The sequence below is a fragment of the Polyodon spathula genome, chromosome 5 (assembly GCF_017654505.1).
Source record: "Polyodon spathula isolate WHYD16114869_AA chromosome 5, ASM1765450v1, whole genome shotgun sequence".
In the NCBI taxonomy this organism is placed as follows: domain Eukaryota; kingdom Metazoa; phylum Chordata; class Actinopteri; order Acipenseriformes; family Polyodontidae; genus Polyodon; species Polyodon spathula.
In genome coordinates, this window is record NC_054538.1 from 35,668,163 (window position 1) to 35,680,972 (window position 12,810).

The following is a 12,810-nucleotide window of genomic DNA, read 5'->3' on the forward strand; positions in this document are numbered from 1 at the left end:
TGCCTGCACCACAGACAAGTGTAAAACAGGCTAGATCAGCCGAAGCATTTTTATAAATGTCAGCGGTAGTGACATCTACTGGTCGGCCACTTTTGATCAAATTTTCTGTCATTATATACTGGCAATACATTATGCTGTGCACTAGATGGCACTGGTGCTTAGTAATATAAAGACACTTTGGATGATATAGCTTACACATAAAAATGAATGGAGAGGAGAAACATTTTTTTGCATTTTTTGTGTTTATTTTTTTAGATTGTCGATGTAAAGCAGAGGGAACACAAAGCCACTTTTCAGGCACAGCGGCTTGAAACCTGGTTCCAGGAGACCAGGAGACCTAGTTTGAGGTTGCTGTATCATTATTAAGCTCACAGTAAGAATTGATGTAAAACCTGGAATGGCTCACACTTCTCTGGAATGGGATGGATGAGAAGGGGATCTGGCAGCTGAAGACAGCTCTTGACCCTTTTCGCATAGAGACGTAGAGATGTACGGGAGGGGAAATCGGACGGTAAGTTCGTGGAGGAGAGAGAGGACGGGGGAGCGAGGATGAGATAGGGGGAGGAGAGTGGATAGGTATGGCACGGACGTGGGGGGAGTGGACCTGCCCCTACTGCGAGGGGACGGCCCCCCCCCACCCCCTCTCACCTGCTCCTGCCCCTCCCCTCTCCCCCATCTGACCACTGCCCCCCCCACAACCTGCCCCTGCCCTGTCCGTTCCAGCAGTGCTCCTCCTTGCTCAGGTCCTCCCTGAATCTTTTATCATTGCAGAGCATGTTATGTGTGTGACATTCTCCCTGTCTGTATGATGTATACGGTAAAATAAGATATGGTAACAATTGGTACAGTAATCCGTCGCATATTCATCAGTCAACCCTAACCCTAACCCTAACCCTAACCCTAACCCTAACCCTAACCCTAACCCTAGCCGTTTATCCTCTTCAGCAACATTAGTTTATTATTGAACTGATATTCAGATATTGTAGATCCTACCAAAGTTTCAGTACACTGTGTTTTATGTACTCTGTGTGCTGACATTGCTGGTAGCGTCGTGTGTTGATATGTAAATAAATCCTGTCAACGCACCCACATGGCCAGTCTAAACTAACAGTCTAAACTGTCGAGAAGTATTGTGGTGGACTAATGAACTTCTTTGACTATTTTTTATTTACTGGACAGTTGCACAAAATATTATATTTTTTCTTTTTCTTTTTTCCTTTAATACAAGAAAATACAAAAAGAAATGTCATCCACATACAGTCCATGTTCCCTAGTTTAAGCAAAGGTAAGATTATGTTGTATTTTCTGTGCATTACAATTGTATGCATAGCTCGACATGTGTACCAGGTGTGTTGTATTTTTGGATAAACCTCAAACGAATGTAAATACAGTGATATGAAAATTATGTCTTATATTTTCCTATTAAACTTGTTGTACATTTTAACTAAGAATACTAGCAATTGAAATAAAGATACACACAATATGACGAAATAAAGTACAAAAATAATGAAGTAAAATAAGTTTTGAAATGAGAACAGTCAGAAAAGACACCTAGTATTTTTTAGAGTTTTTTTTTTTCTAGCTTACTCTAGTTCTAACCTTAACCATGAAATATTATATTGCATTCTGCAGTGGCCCTTTAGTTCTTTTCTATATTATAGTGTTCACTAATTTGTTGTTTAATACATCAAATAAAGATACATTTCTATGAAATTGTATTACACTGTTCTTAAATGTGATATAATATGAAACATGTTTTTTCACTTTATAATTGTTTTTGGTAAGTTTCAATTCATTGCATTTGCTTTTAGCTAACTGTTTACCTTAGTCAACTCATACTATTGTGAGTACACTAGTGTATCAAACTAGTGTGTGACATCAGTTACAATGTATTTTCCATCACCACGAGGTGAATGCTTTTTCCACTGCTCTCTCTATCTCTATGGGAATGGTTACCAATGAGAGAAATATTTTCATACTGGCTAATATGGCTATAGGTCATTCATCTGAAAGGTACATTCCATTCAAACAATAGTGTTCTCCTTGGAGTGTTTGTGTTAAGGTTGATCATGATTTGTGCTGTAGATATAAATTACTGTTTATGTAACTTTGACAGTTTTATTTTAGAGCTGGACTTGCCCTTCACTCAGTTAGACAGCCACTCACCTTACACAGGCCTAGAGCCAAGAAAACGCAATGCTAAGTTATATATGTCACATATGTTATATATGATATGACATGATTTGTCAGAACAGATCTAGAAAGAAATATATAAAATATTGGCCTCCATCCCTGTCCTTTAGTATCTGTAGTAGTATCCTGTTTGAGATCTGCATAGTCCATTTGTTCCTTCCACCTTTAAATCTGTTCCATTCAGCAATGTGGTAGACCCGAGAATGTTTTTATACCTTGAAGGTTATATGCAGCTATCTCCAACCAACTAGTGCAAGTACAGCAACATTCTAAAACAAATTCCAGACCACAAGGGATTTAAAAAAATATATAATAGTCGTACAGAGGCACAGTTCATTCTTATGTGGCTCTATAACATAACCATCATCAGAAAACACAACTCTTGTACAGTATGCAGTCATTCTGCTATTAAAGTAGGTGAGATTGGTAGTTCCCATGTGAAACTGTCTTGGAACAGGGAAATGCAACCTTTATTTTGCAGAATAAAGGATGCCATTTTCTTTGAAAATAAATAATTCATCATCACTTTTAAACAACTAATTATGTGTGGTACATATAGAAGGAGTTTCTGAAGAAGCGTGTGGTTATTGGGTGCACAAACTTTAAAGGAAAATTAAAGAAAAATCACCAAATTAAAAAATGAATGAAATTGTGGCTGAAGAAGCTGAGAACAATTTCTTCAACCATTAACACTACTGAGACTAAATACGTGCTTTGCATCCTAGCAACAGGAGAAACCAGGGGTGGAGCGACAGATCATAAACGTGCTGAGAACAAATAACTTTTGGACAGATACCGAGAAGAAAGTGAAAGTTGGCACAAAGGAAACGGAGGCGCAAGAGGAAAACACGAGCGCCTGCAAAAAGGACAGCAGGAAGGTAATTATGTAGCTGGTAACTGCTTTTTTCCCCATACATTTTAAATCAAACGTTAAATGGGATGTCGTATGATTAATACGGCTTCCTTGAACCAATATAACATACTTAGTTATTAATGTAAGGTACAACGAATGTCACCGACGCCGTACACATTTTAAATCAGAGAAGGAGATGTAAAGATGCTGTGTTTTTTAAAGAAACTTACGATGCAGGTCTATAAAAAAAATAAAAATAAATTTAAAAAATCTGTTATTTATTTGTTGAAGTGTACAGTGAGGACATGAAGATTCTCAAATTAAAAAGAAAAAAAGATAGAACAAATGCATAAAGACTAACCCAAATAATCCTAAAAATTCTGTTAGTAAATTAAACCTGATTTGTGGATTATTATTATTATTATAATATATTAATAATCATTATTATTGACGATCATATATCATATAGTAGTAGAAGTATAGTAGTAGTGGTATCATCATCAATATAATCTCTTATAACGAGAATATTTATTTCAAATAAAGTACATTCATGCACTGATTATATATATATATATATATATATATATATATATATATATATATATATATATATACAGCTCTGGAAAAAATTAAGAGGCCACTGCAAAATTATCAGTTTCTCAGGTTTTACTATTTATAGGTATGTGTTTGGGTAAAATGAACATTTTTGTTTTATTCTATAAACTACTGACAACATTTCTCCCAAATTCCAAATAAAAATATTGTCATTTAGAGCATTTATTTGCAGAAAATGACAACCGGTCAAAATAACAAAAAAGATGCAGTGTTGTCAGACCTCGAATAATGCAAAGAAAATAAGTTTATATTCATTTTTAAACAACACAATACTAATGTTTTAACTTAGGAAGAGTTCAGAAATCAATATTTGGTGGAATAACCCTGATTTTTAATCACAGCTTTCATACGTCTTGGCATGCTCTCCACCAGTCTTTCACATTGATGTTGGGTAACTTTATGCCACTCCTGGCACAATAATTCAAGCAGCTTGGCTTTGTTTGATGGCTTGTGACCATCCATCTTCCTCTTGATCACATTCCAGAGGTTTTCAATGGGGTTCAGGTCTGGAGATTGGGCTGGCCATGACAGGGTCTTGATCTGGTGGTCCTCCATCCACACCTTGATTGACCTGGCTGTGTGGCATGGAGCATTGTCCTGCTGAAAAAAACAATCCTCAGAGTTGGGGAACATTGTCAGAGCAGAAGAAAGCAAGTTTTCTTCCAGGACAACCTTGTACTTGGCTTGATTCATGCGTCCTTGTCACAGAGACGGCCGAAGTGGGCGGCGTCAGAACCAGGAAAGGTAAGGCAATACACAAAACACAGGACGGATGAAATGAAGTGATGAAGACGCCTGTTGGCGCCGGTTTAATACAAAATAAAAGGTTTACACAAACACGAAAAACACAGGACACGGCACTCTACGCCAAAATAAATAGACAAACGAAAACAGACTAAACTTAACACAACGGTGCACGGACAGACACTGACAAACACGGTGAGCGGATACTTTCTCCTCTTATTATTACTACTACTACTGCTTATTTCCTCCGTCTCCAATCCCGTTCTCCGCTCACCGAACACCCAACCCCAGTATGTGACAACGTGCATCTATATATACTATTGTGCTGGGATTCAATTACCAATTAATTATTCACTTGAATCCCAGCACGTGAATTAATAAAGTGCAATTCCCCGTGCTCACATATTACTACATTTTACTTGCACGTGAAGTGCTGTGCAATCCTCGTGCCTAAATACACATATACATTTTTAAACACTCGTGTTACACAGACCCGTTTATATCCCGTGTACCAATGTCTATACACCAACATTTAAACACACCACACGCAACACATAACAGATAATATACACAGGGGCGGGCACTTTGTTACATATACCCCCTCCTGTGCAAAGCACACATGGCCTCAATGGCCACCTCCCCCCTTAAAAGCCCAAAAGTCCCGCCCAAAGTCCTTGGCCAGGACCAGAGGCTTCCAGGGGCCCACAGGTCGTAATGCTGTCAGCGTTCTTCCTGCAGGGAAGAAACTGCAGAGGGAGCAGGTCTCCGGACCTCCCCCACGATCTCCGGCGGAGAAACTGCTGCTGGGGTTGGTGGTCTCCAGACCTCCTCCCCCTCCTCCGGCAGCGAAACTGCTGCTGGGGTTGGCGGTCTCCAGACCTCCTCCCCCTTCTTCGTGGCCGGCAGCTCCCCTTCGTGGGGTTCCGGCCACAGTACTTCCGGCTGTGATGCGGAGCGGCGGGCAACCCCAGGCGATGCAGAGCGGCGGGCAACCCCAGGCGATGCGGAGCGGCGGGCAACCCCAGGCGATGCGGAGCGGCGGGCAACCCCAGGCGATGCAGAGCGGCGGGCAACCCCAGGCGATGCAGAGCGGCGGGCAACCCCAGGCGATGCAGAGCGGCGGGCAACCCCAGGCGATGCAGAGGCATCCTTGGGCGAAGCGAGGCTGGCATCCTTGGGCGAAGCGAGGCTGGCATCCTTGGGCGAAGCGAGGCTGGCATCCTTGGGCGAAGCGAGGCTGGCATCCTTGGGCGAAGCGAGGCTGGCATCCTTGGGCGAAGCGAGGCTGGCATCCTTGGGCGAAGCGAGGCTGGCAGTCAGGACAAGCTGGGGTGCGGGTGTTGGCCCTCTTTTCGGCCACTGCAGCCGGGAGGTTCTTCCCCGTGCTTCCCTCAGCAGCCTATGCAAGGGCTGCTGAGGACCGCCAGCATCTAGTCCTGGTCCTTCTGGTGCAGGGAGAGGCAGCTCCTGCTCCTCTCCCCCTGATGGAGGTGGAGGCAGAGGAAGCTCCAGCTCCTCTCCTCGTGATGGTGGGGGAAGTGATACCAGCAGGCATTCACCCTCTGCTGGTGGGGGAAGTGATACCAGCAGGCATTCACCCTCTGCTGGTGGGGGAAGTGATACCAGCAGGCATTCACCCTCTGCTGGTGGACAGGGACCCAGCAGGCATTCACCCTCTGCTGGTGGACAGGGACCCAGCAGGCATTCACCCTCTGCTGGTGGGGGAAGTGATACCAGCAGGCATTCACCCTCTGCTGGTGGGGGAAGTGATACCAGCAGGCATTCACCCTCTGCTGGTGGACAGGGACCCAGCAGGCATTCACCCTCTGCTGGTGGACAGGGACCCAGCAGGCATTCACCCTCTGCTGGTGGTGGTGGAGGCAGAGGCAGCTCCTGCTGCTCTGCCCCTGCCGGTGGAGGTGGCGGAGGCAGAGGCAGCTCCTGCTGCTCTCCCCCTGCCGGTGGAGGTGGCGGAGGCAGAGGCAGCTCCTGCTGCTCTGCGCCTGCCGGTGGAGGTGGCGGAGGCAGAGGCAGCTCCTGCTGCTCTGCCCCTGCCGGTGGAGGTGGCGGAGGCAGAGGCAGCTCCTGCTGCTCTGCGCCTGCCGGTGGAGGTGGCGGAGGCAGAGGCAGCTCCTGCTGCTCTGCTCCTGCCCATGGAGGTAGGAGCGGCGTGTAGTCTCCTGGTGGTGGAGGTGGGAGCGGTGTGTAGTCTCCCCTTGATACAGGGGACTGGTGCGGCTCTCCCTCACTTGCAGGGGACTGGTGCGGCTCTTCCTCCCTTGCAGGAGACTGGTGCGGCTGTGGAGACAGCGGTGGGACCTCTGCCTTCCTCTTCCCCTTTCCCCTTCTCTGCCACCTCCTCACCTTCCTCTCCTGCGGCAGTTCCTCCTCTCCTTCCTGGTAGGGGCAGCGCACCACCGGGTGCCCAAACTCCCCACAGGCAAGGCACCAGCCCTAGTCCTCCAGACCACCGAGGAACTCCTCCAGGTCCTGGCAGCCATCTCTCCAGTCCCAGCCTTCCATGTTTATTTTATTTTATTTTTTTTTTGTTGTTGTGTTTTTTTTTTTTTGACAAAACACCTCTCCTGGTCTGACGCTTGGAGGCGCTGTTATCCCACGCAGGACACCACGTGTCACAGAGACGGCCGAAGTGGGCGGCGTCAGAACCAGGAAAGGTAAGGCAATACACAAAACACAGGACGGATGAAATGAAGTGATGAAGACGCCTGTTGGCGCCGGTTTAATACAAAATAAAAGGTTTACACAAACACGAAAAACACAGGACACGGCACTCTACGCCAAAATAAATAGACAAACGAAAACAGACTAAACTTAACACAACGGTGCACGGACAGACACTGACAAACACGGTAAGCGGATACTTTCTCCTCTTATTATTACTACTACTACTGCTTATTTCCTCCGTCTCCAATCCCGTTCTCCACTCACCGAACACCCAACCCCAGTATGTGACAACGTGCATCTATATATACTATTGTGCTGGGATTCAATTACCAATTAATTATTCACTTGAATCCCAGCACGTGAATTAATAAAGTGCAATTCCCCGTGCTCACATATTACTACATTTTACTTGCACGTGAAGTGCTGTGCAATCCTCGTGCCTAAATACACATATACATTTTTAAACACTCGTGTTACACAGACCCGTTTATATCCCGTGTACCAATGTCTATACACCAACATTTAAACACACCACACGCAACACATAACAGATAATATACACAGGGGCGGGCACTTTGTTACAGTCCTTCACAAAGACAAATCTGCCTGATTCCAGCCTTGCTGAAGCACGCCCAGATCATCATTCATCATTTCACAGTGGGTGCAAGACACTGTGGCTTGTAGGCCTCTCCAGGTCTCTGTCTAACCATTAGACGACCAGGTGTTGGGCAAAACTGAAAATTGGACTTATCAGAGAAGATGGCCTTAATCTAGTCCTCTATGGTCTAATCCTTGTGGTCTTTTGAAAACCTCAGCCTGGCTCTTCTTTGCTTCTCATTGATGAAGGGCTTTTTTCTAGCTTTGCACGACTTCAGCCCTGCTCCTAGGAACTTGTTTTGAACCGTCCTCGCCGTGCACTTCACCCCAGCTGCCGTTTGCCTTTCTTTTTGTAGGTCACTTGATGTCATCCTGCGGTTGCTGAGTGACATTCGAATGAGTTGGCGGTCATCCTGGTCAGTGGAGAGTCGTTTTCGCCCTCTGCCGGTCTGTAGCTTTGTTGTCCCCAATGTGTGCTGCTTGACCCTGTTCTTATGAACCGCCGTCTTTGAAATTTTAAGGATCGAAGCAACCCGACACTCACTGTATCCCTCTGCCAGTAAAGCCAGAATTGAACCCTTCTTTTCCTCACTCAAAACTTTCCTTTTCAACTCTTTGGGCATGGTCAATAGTTACTTTTTGATTCCAATTACTTTTGAGGTACTACTAGCACTGTTTTACCATCCAGCTGGTCCTATTGCAAGAGGATAGTGATGACCACAGGAGTGGTTTTTATACTTTTCCTCGTTAAATAAGATTTGGTTCAGGTGATCCCCTAATCAGTACCTCATTCAGTAGAATGAGGTGTGCCTGTGTTGGAATTCAACAGACACTGGAATGGAATGGCTGCCATACATGTAGAGATGCTGATTTAAGAAAAATTTGGAGTGGTCTCTTAATTTTTTCCAGAGCTGTATGTATATATATATATATATATATATATATATATATATATATATATATATATATATATATATATATATATGTATATAATCTGTAAATAATTTATTGTATGAGTCTAATATAACAGAATTGTTGGCATTATTAGTGCTAAATGTGTTTTTTCAAGTAGTAAGGGAATGTTAACATTGACAGTCAAACTCCATGGTTGCTGAAATACATTGGTGAATAACACCACCCCTTTGCTTTTGTTCTTTGACAAAGAAAACCCCTGAAGCAATTAAATATTGTTGGCTACAACACATTTTCTTAATAACCATAGAGTGTGAAGCTAGAGTTGCTAAGAAACCATTCATTACATTTGCACTATGTACAGTATTGTGGGTAAACAGCAGGATATTTTAAAACTTGCTGATATTTAAGACTGTGAATTTAAATCTTGCAATAATGCCTTTAACTTTATTTGCATTTTATAGTCTACAGAGGAAAGCAGTCGAAGCATGGCTTCGGGGGATGCCTCAGAGGTGGTGGAGAAGCCCCTGGTGTTTCGACTTCATGAGGGAGCACCTGAGGTGGTGCGTGAAGTCCTCTTGGAGCGTGGCTGGGTGGAGTATAATGAGCAGGAGCAGGAAGAAGGCGACTGGAACCTTTACTGGCGCTCCTCTACATTCCGGAGCTGTGACTTTGATAACATTTTGCCATGGCAGAGACTGAACCACCACCCTAAAACAATGGGAATAACAAGAAAAGACAATTTAGCAAGGAACCTAAAGCGAATGAAAGGGATTTTTGGCCCATCGCTCTATGATTTTAGCCCGATTGCTTTCATCCTGCCCAATGATTATACAAAGTTTGTGGCAGAGTATACAAAAGACAGGTATGCAAATGGTGGGAAGCCAGGGTACTGGATATGTAAGCCAGTAGATCTCTCTAGGGGAAGAGGGATATTTATTTTTGAGGACATTCAAGATCTGGCTTATGATTCCTCTGTCATTGTGCAGAAGTACATAAGCAACCCTTTGCTGATTTCTGGCTATAAATTAGATCTCCGTATCTATGTTTGTGTCAGCAGTTTTCACCCTCTTACAGTGTACATGTACCAAGAGGGCTTGGTGAGATTTGCAACAGAGAAGTACAAGCTGACTTCACTCAACAACCTGTTTGCACATTTGACCAACACAAGTATCAACAAGTTTGGGCCAGCATACACCATGGACAAAGAGCGGGTGGGCCCAGGGTGCAAGTGGACAATGAGTAAATTCCGTTGCTTTTTGCATAGCCAGAACATTGATGAAATTATTTTGTGGCAGAGAATCAACAACATAGTAACCCTGACCTTGCTTACCATCGCCCCTTCCATTCCACCGACCCCTAATTGCATAGAACTCTTTGGGTTCGATATCCTGATTGATGATAATTTCAAGCCGTGGCTCCTGGAAGTGAACTACAGCCCGGCACTGTCTTTGGACTGCCCAACAGATGTGACGGTAAAGATGGGACTGCTGTATGACCTGGTCGATCTGTTGAACTACAAGAAGATGGATAGCCAGAGACAAAGTGGTTACTTGAGACAGTGGTATAAAGGCCCCCGTTATTTAAGTACTCAGTCTTTGGGTTCAGCAAATGCACCGATAGTTCTTCCTAAAGCTATGTATAAGCCCAAGGAGCATATAGATCTGATTCACAACAGACGTTTCAGTCATTCTGGTATGTACAACCAGAATTCTAATAATGAGGCACAGTCAGATGAAAAAGAATCCATTGCAACCAAGGGCTCCAGTACGTCATGTGATAGCAGAACCCAGATGTATGCATACAGCCGAGAAGGTGGCACTGAGGCATCTAGACCTAACATGCATTGGGATACTAAGAAGTGTCCTGTTCTTTCAAAAGAACCAGCACAGATTCAGTGGACAATAAGCACCACCAACAAGAAGACCTCTGCAGTTAGTACACAGGCTGTATCTCAAAACAAAGAAAGGTTAGGAGCAGCTAGAAAATGGCCATACTTGAAGGAGTCGTCTCTTGGCTTTTGTAAGCTACCTTCAATTCACATACAAAGGTACAAACCTGCATCTTTTCCCAGGAATTCAAAAGCTAATGAGAATATGAGGCCGCAATCCCGAGTGGGAGACTTTATTCTGACGTTTCCTTTTAATGAAGCCACGTACAAGGCTTCAAGAAGCACAGTAAATGTAAAAATAGCAGTCCAAGAAGTTCAGAAGCTCATAAAAAGGCTTGTGTCTTCTGAGCTTCATAAAGTAAAGCGACGAAAAGCAGACTCTTTTTCAGACAGCATATGCAGTAGCAAAGAGTGTGTTGGGCCGTTCCTGTGGGGCCCTAAAGACCCTCCTCTTCTCAGTGAGTACTGCTCACACACATGATTAAAGATTCACCCCGATGTAATACCTGCAGATGTTAATCAGGACAAAGTACTTAAAAAGAATAGAGCCTATCTCAAAATGTTGTGTGAAAATGGTCTAATGCTAAAACCAACACTAGTATTTGTAGTTGAATTCATTTTTTTATGTCGACACCTACTATTTCACGAAGACTACGTGGCGACCTAATTCAAGCATTCCAAATTCTAAAAGGTATTGACAGTGTTGACCCAAGGGACTTTTTCAGCCTGAAAAAAGAAACAAGGACCAGGGGTCACAAATGGAGATTAGACAAAGGGGCATTCAGAACAGAAAATAGGAGACACGTTTTTACACAGAGAATTGTGAGGGTCTGGAATCAACTCCCTAGTAATGTTGTTGAAGCTGACACCCTGGGATCCTTCAAGAAGCTGCTTGATGAGATTCTGGGATCAATAAGCTACTAACAACCAAACGAGCAAGATGGGCCGAATGACCTCCTCTCGTTTGTAAACTTTCTTATGTTCTTATGTGCTTATTACAAATTTGTATCCTTGAAATATTTGAAATATGTGGCATTACTGTTATCAGTACATTTGCATGCTATATAAACAGTACATTGTGATTGCAATTGCATGTGCAATACAGTAGACCCCCGTTAATTTGTGCAGATTGGGACCAATTTGAGCCTGAATTATTGAAAAACATGGATTAGCCAAAATTGAGTTTACTGTTTGGGAAATCCCTGCACTGTTAATTGAAGACTCAAAAAATGCAAAAATACAAATAAAATATAATGTCCCGACAACGGTCAAAATATATACTGTACACAGTCAGTGTTCTTCAGAGGCAGAAAGATCTGGTTTAAAAAAGTCACTGACCTTACTATCAGTCTTTATTGCCGTAACTACTCTTCATATTCGGACCGCCAGGTTAAGAGAGTCTTAAGTCTGCTTTCTGCTTACTTGTCACTGGTTTCAGTAACTACAATACAGTACTGTCCATAAGCTTGCACTACACTGTACCCAATTTAATTGAATTAAATGATGACCGTCTGCTTCCGCAGATACGCTGATTTCCGCAGTGTGAATAAGTGTGTGACTACCTGCTTCTGCATAGATCAGATGATTTCTGCACTAATAAAGTGTGAATACTTGCTTCCGCATAGATCAGATGATTTCTGCACTAATTTTTCCTCACTGCGGCTAATAAATCACACATCAAATTGACACTCATCCAATCGACAATAGCTGTGATTCATTTTCTGTATTACTGAGTGGTAAGAAAATATGCAACAAAACCTTCAATTCATTTTTTCATTTATTCAAATATTTACAGCCAAGTGGGCCCACCAATCACAATAAATTTATCATATCTGAATACTTTGTGGTGGCACAATGTACAGTATATGCAAAAGTGGGCAGAGCACCAACATCCATTCATTTATTACGCAGCAACAGCCCAGATCCGACACAAATCATTTAAATTTACTCATGGCTATGCAGTTATACAGTACTGCTAAATATGTAAGCATAGCCATATAGTGATCTTATACACCAGGATGTATTAGACATATGCCCTGCTTCAGCTCAAACCAAGCACATTGCATTTTATCCTCATACAGTACAGTACAGTAGTTATGTTGGTTCTTCCTTCAGCGGAGTAATGAAACTAGTGACACTATCTGCAGACTTGTATCAAATGAACATTTTTAGATAATCCTTGTGTATATATGTTGGTGCTAGATATTTCCAGAAAATTATATAGATGACGATTGAATGTAATTTTGTTACCTTTATCAAAATCCATGTTTCTTGGATGCGTTCATCAGCAAAAAACAAAACATGAAGTATCACATTAAAA

At 43.1% G+C, this 12,810-nt stretch overlaps 1 protein-coding gene across 1 annotated transcript; it reads left to right on the top strand.

The window, feature by feature from the left end:
* The first annotated feature begins 3,006 nt into the window (after nt 1-3,006).
* Nucleotides 3,007-11,146, top strand: ttll2 (tubulin tyrosine ligase-like family, member 2). Its single transcript, XM_041249325.1, has 2 exons — nt 3,007-3,071; nt 9,064-11,146. Exon 2 carries the CDS (start codon nt 9,088-9,090, stop codon nt 10,969-10,971), a length of 1,884 nt encoding a protein of 627 aa, XP_041105259.1. The 5' UTR covers nt 3,007-3,071; nt 9,064-9,087; the 3' UTR covers nt 10,972-11,146.
* The last annotated feature ends 1,664 nt before the right edge of the window (nt 11,147-12,810 follow it).

Excerpts from the sequence above, each read along its gene's own strand:
- ttll2 (XM_041249325.1), top strand. The coding sequence starts at position 9,088 with ATGGCTTCGGGGGATGCCTCAGAGGTGGTGGAGAAGCCCCTGGTGTTT.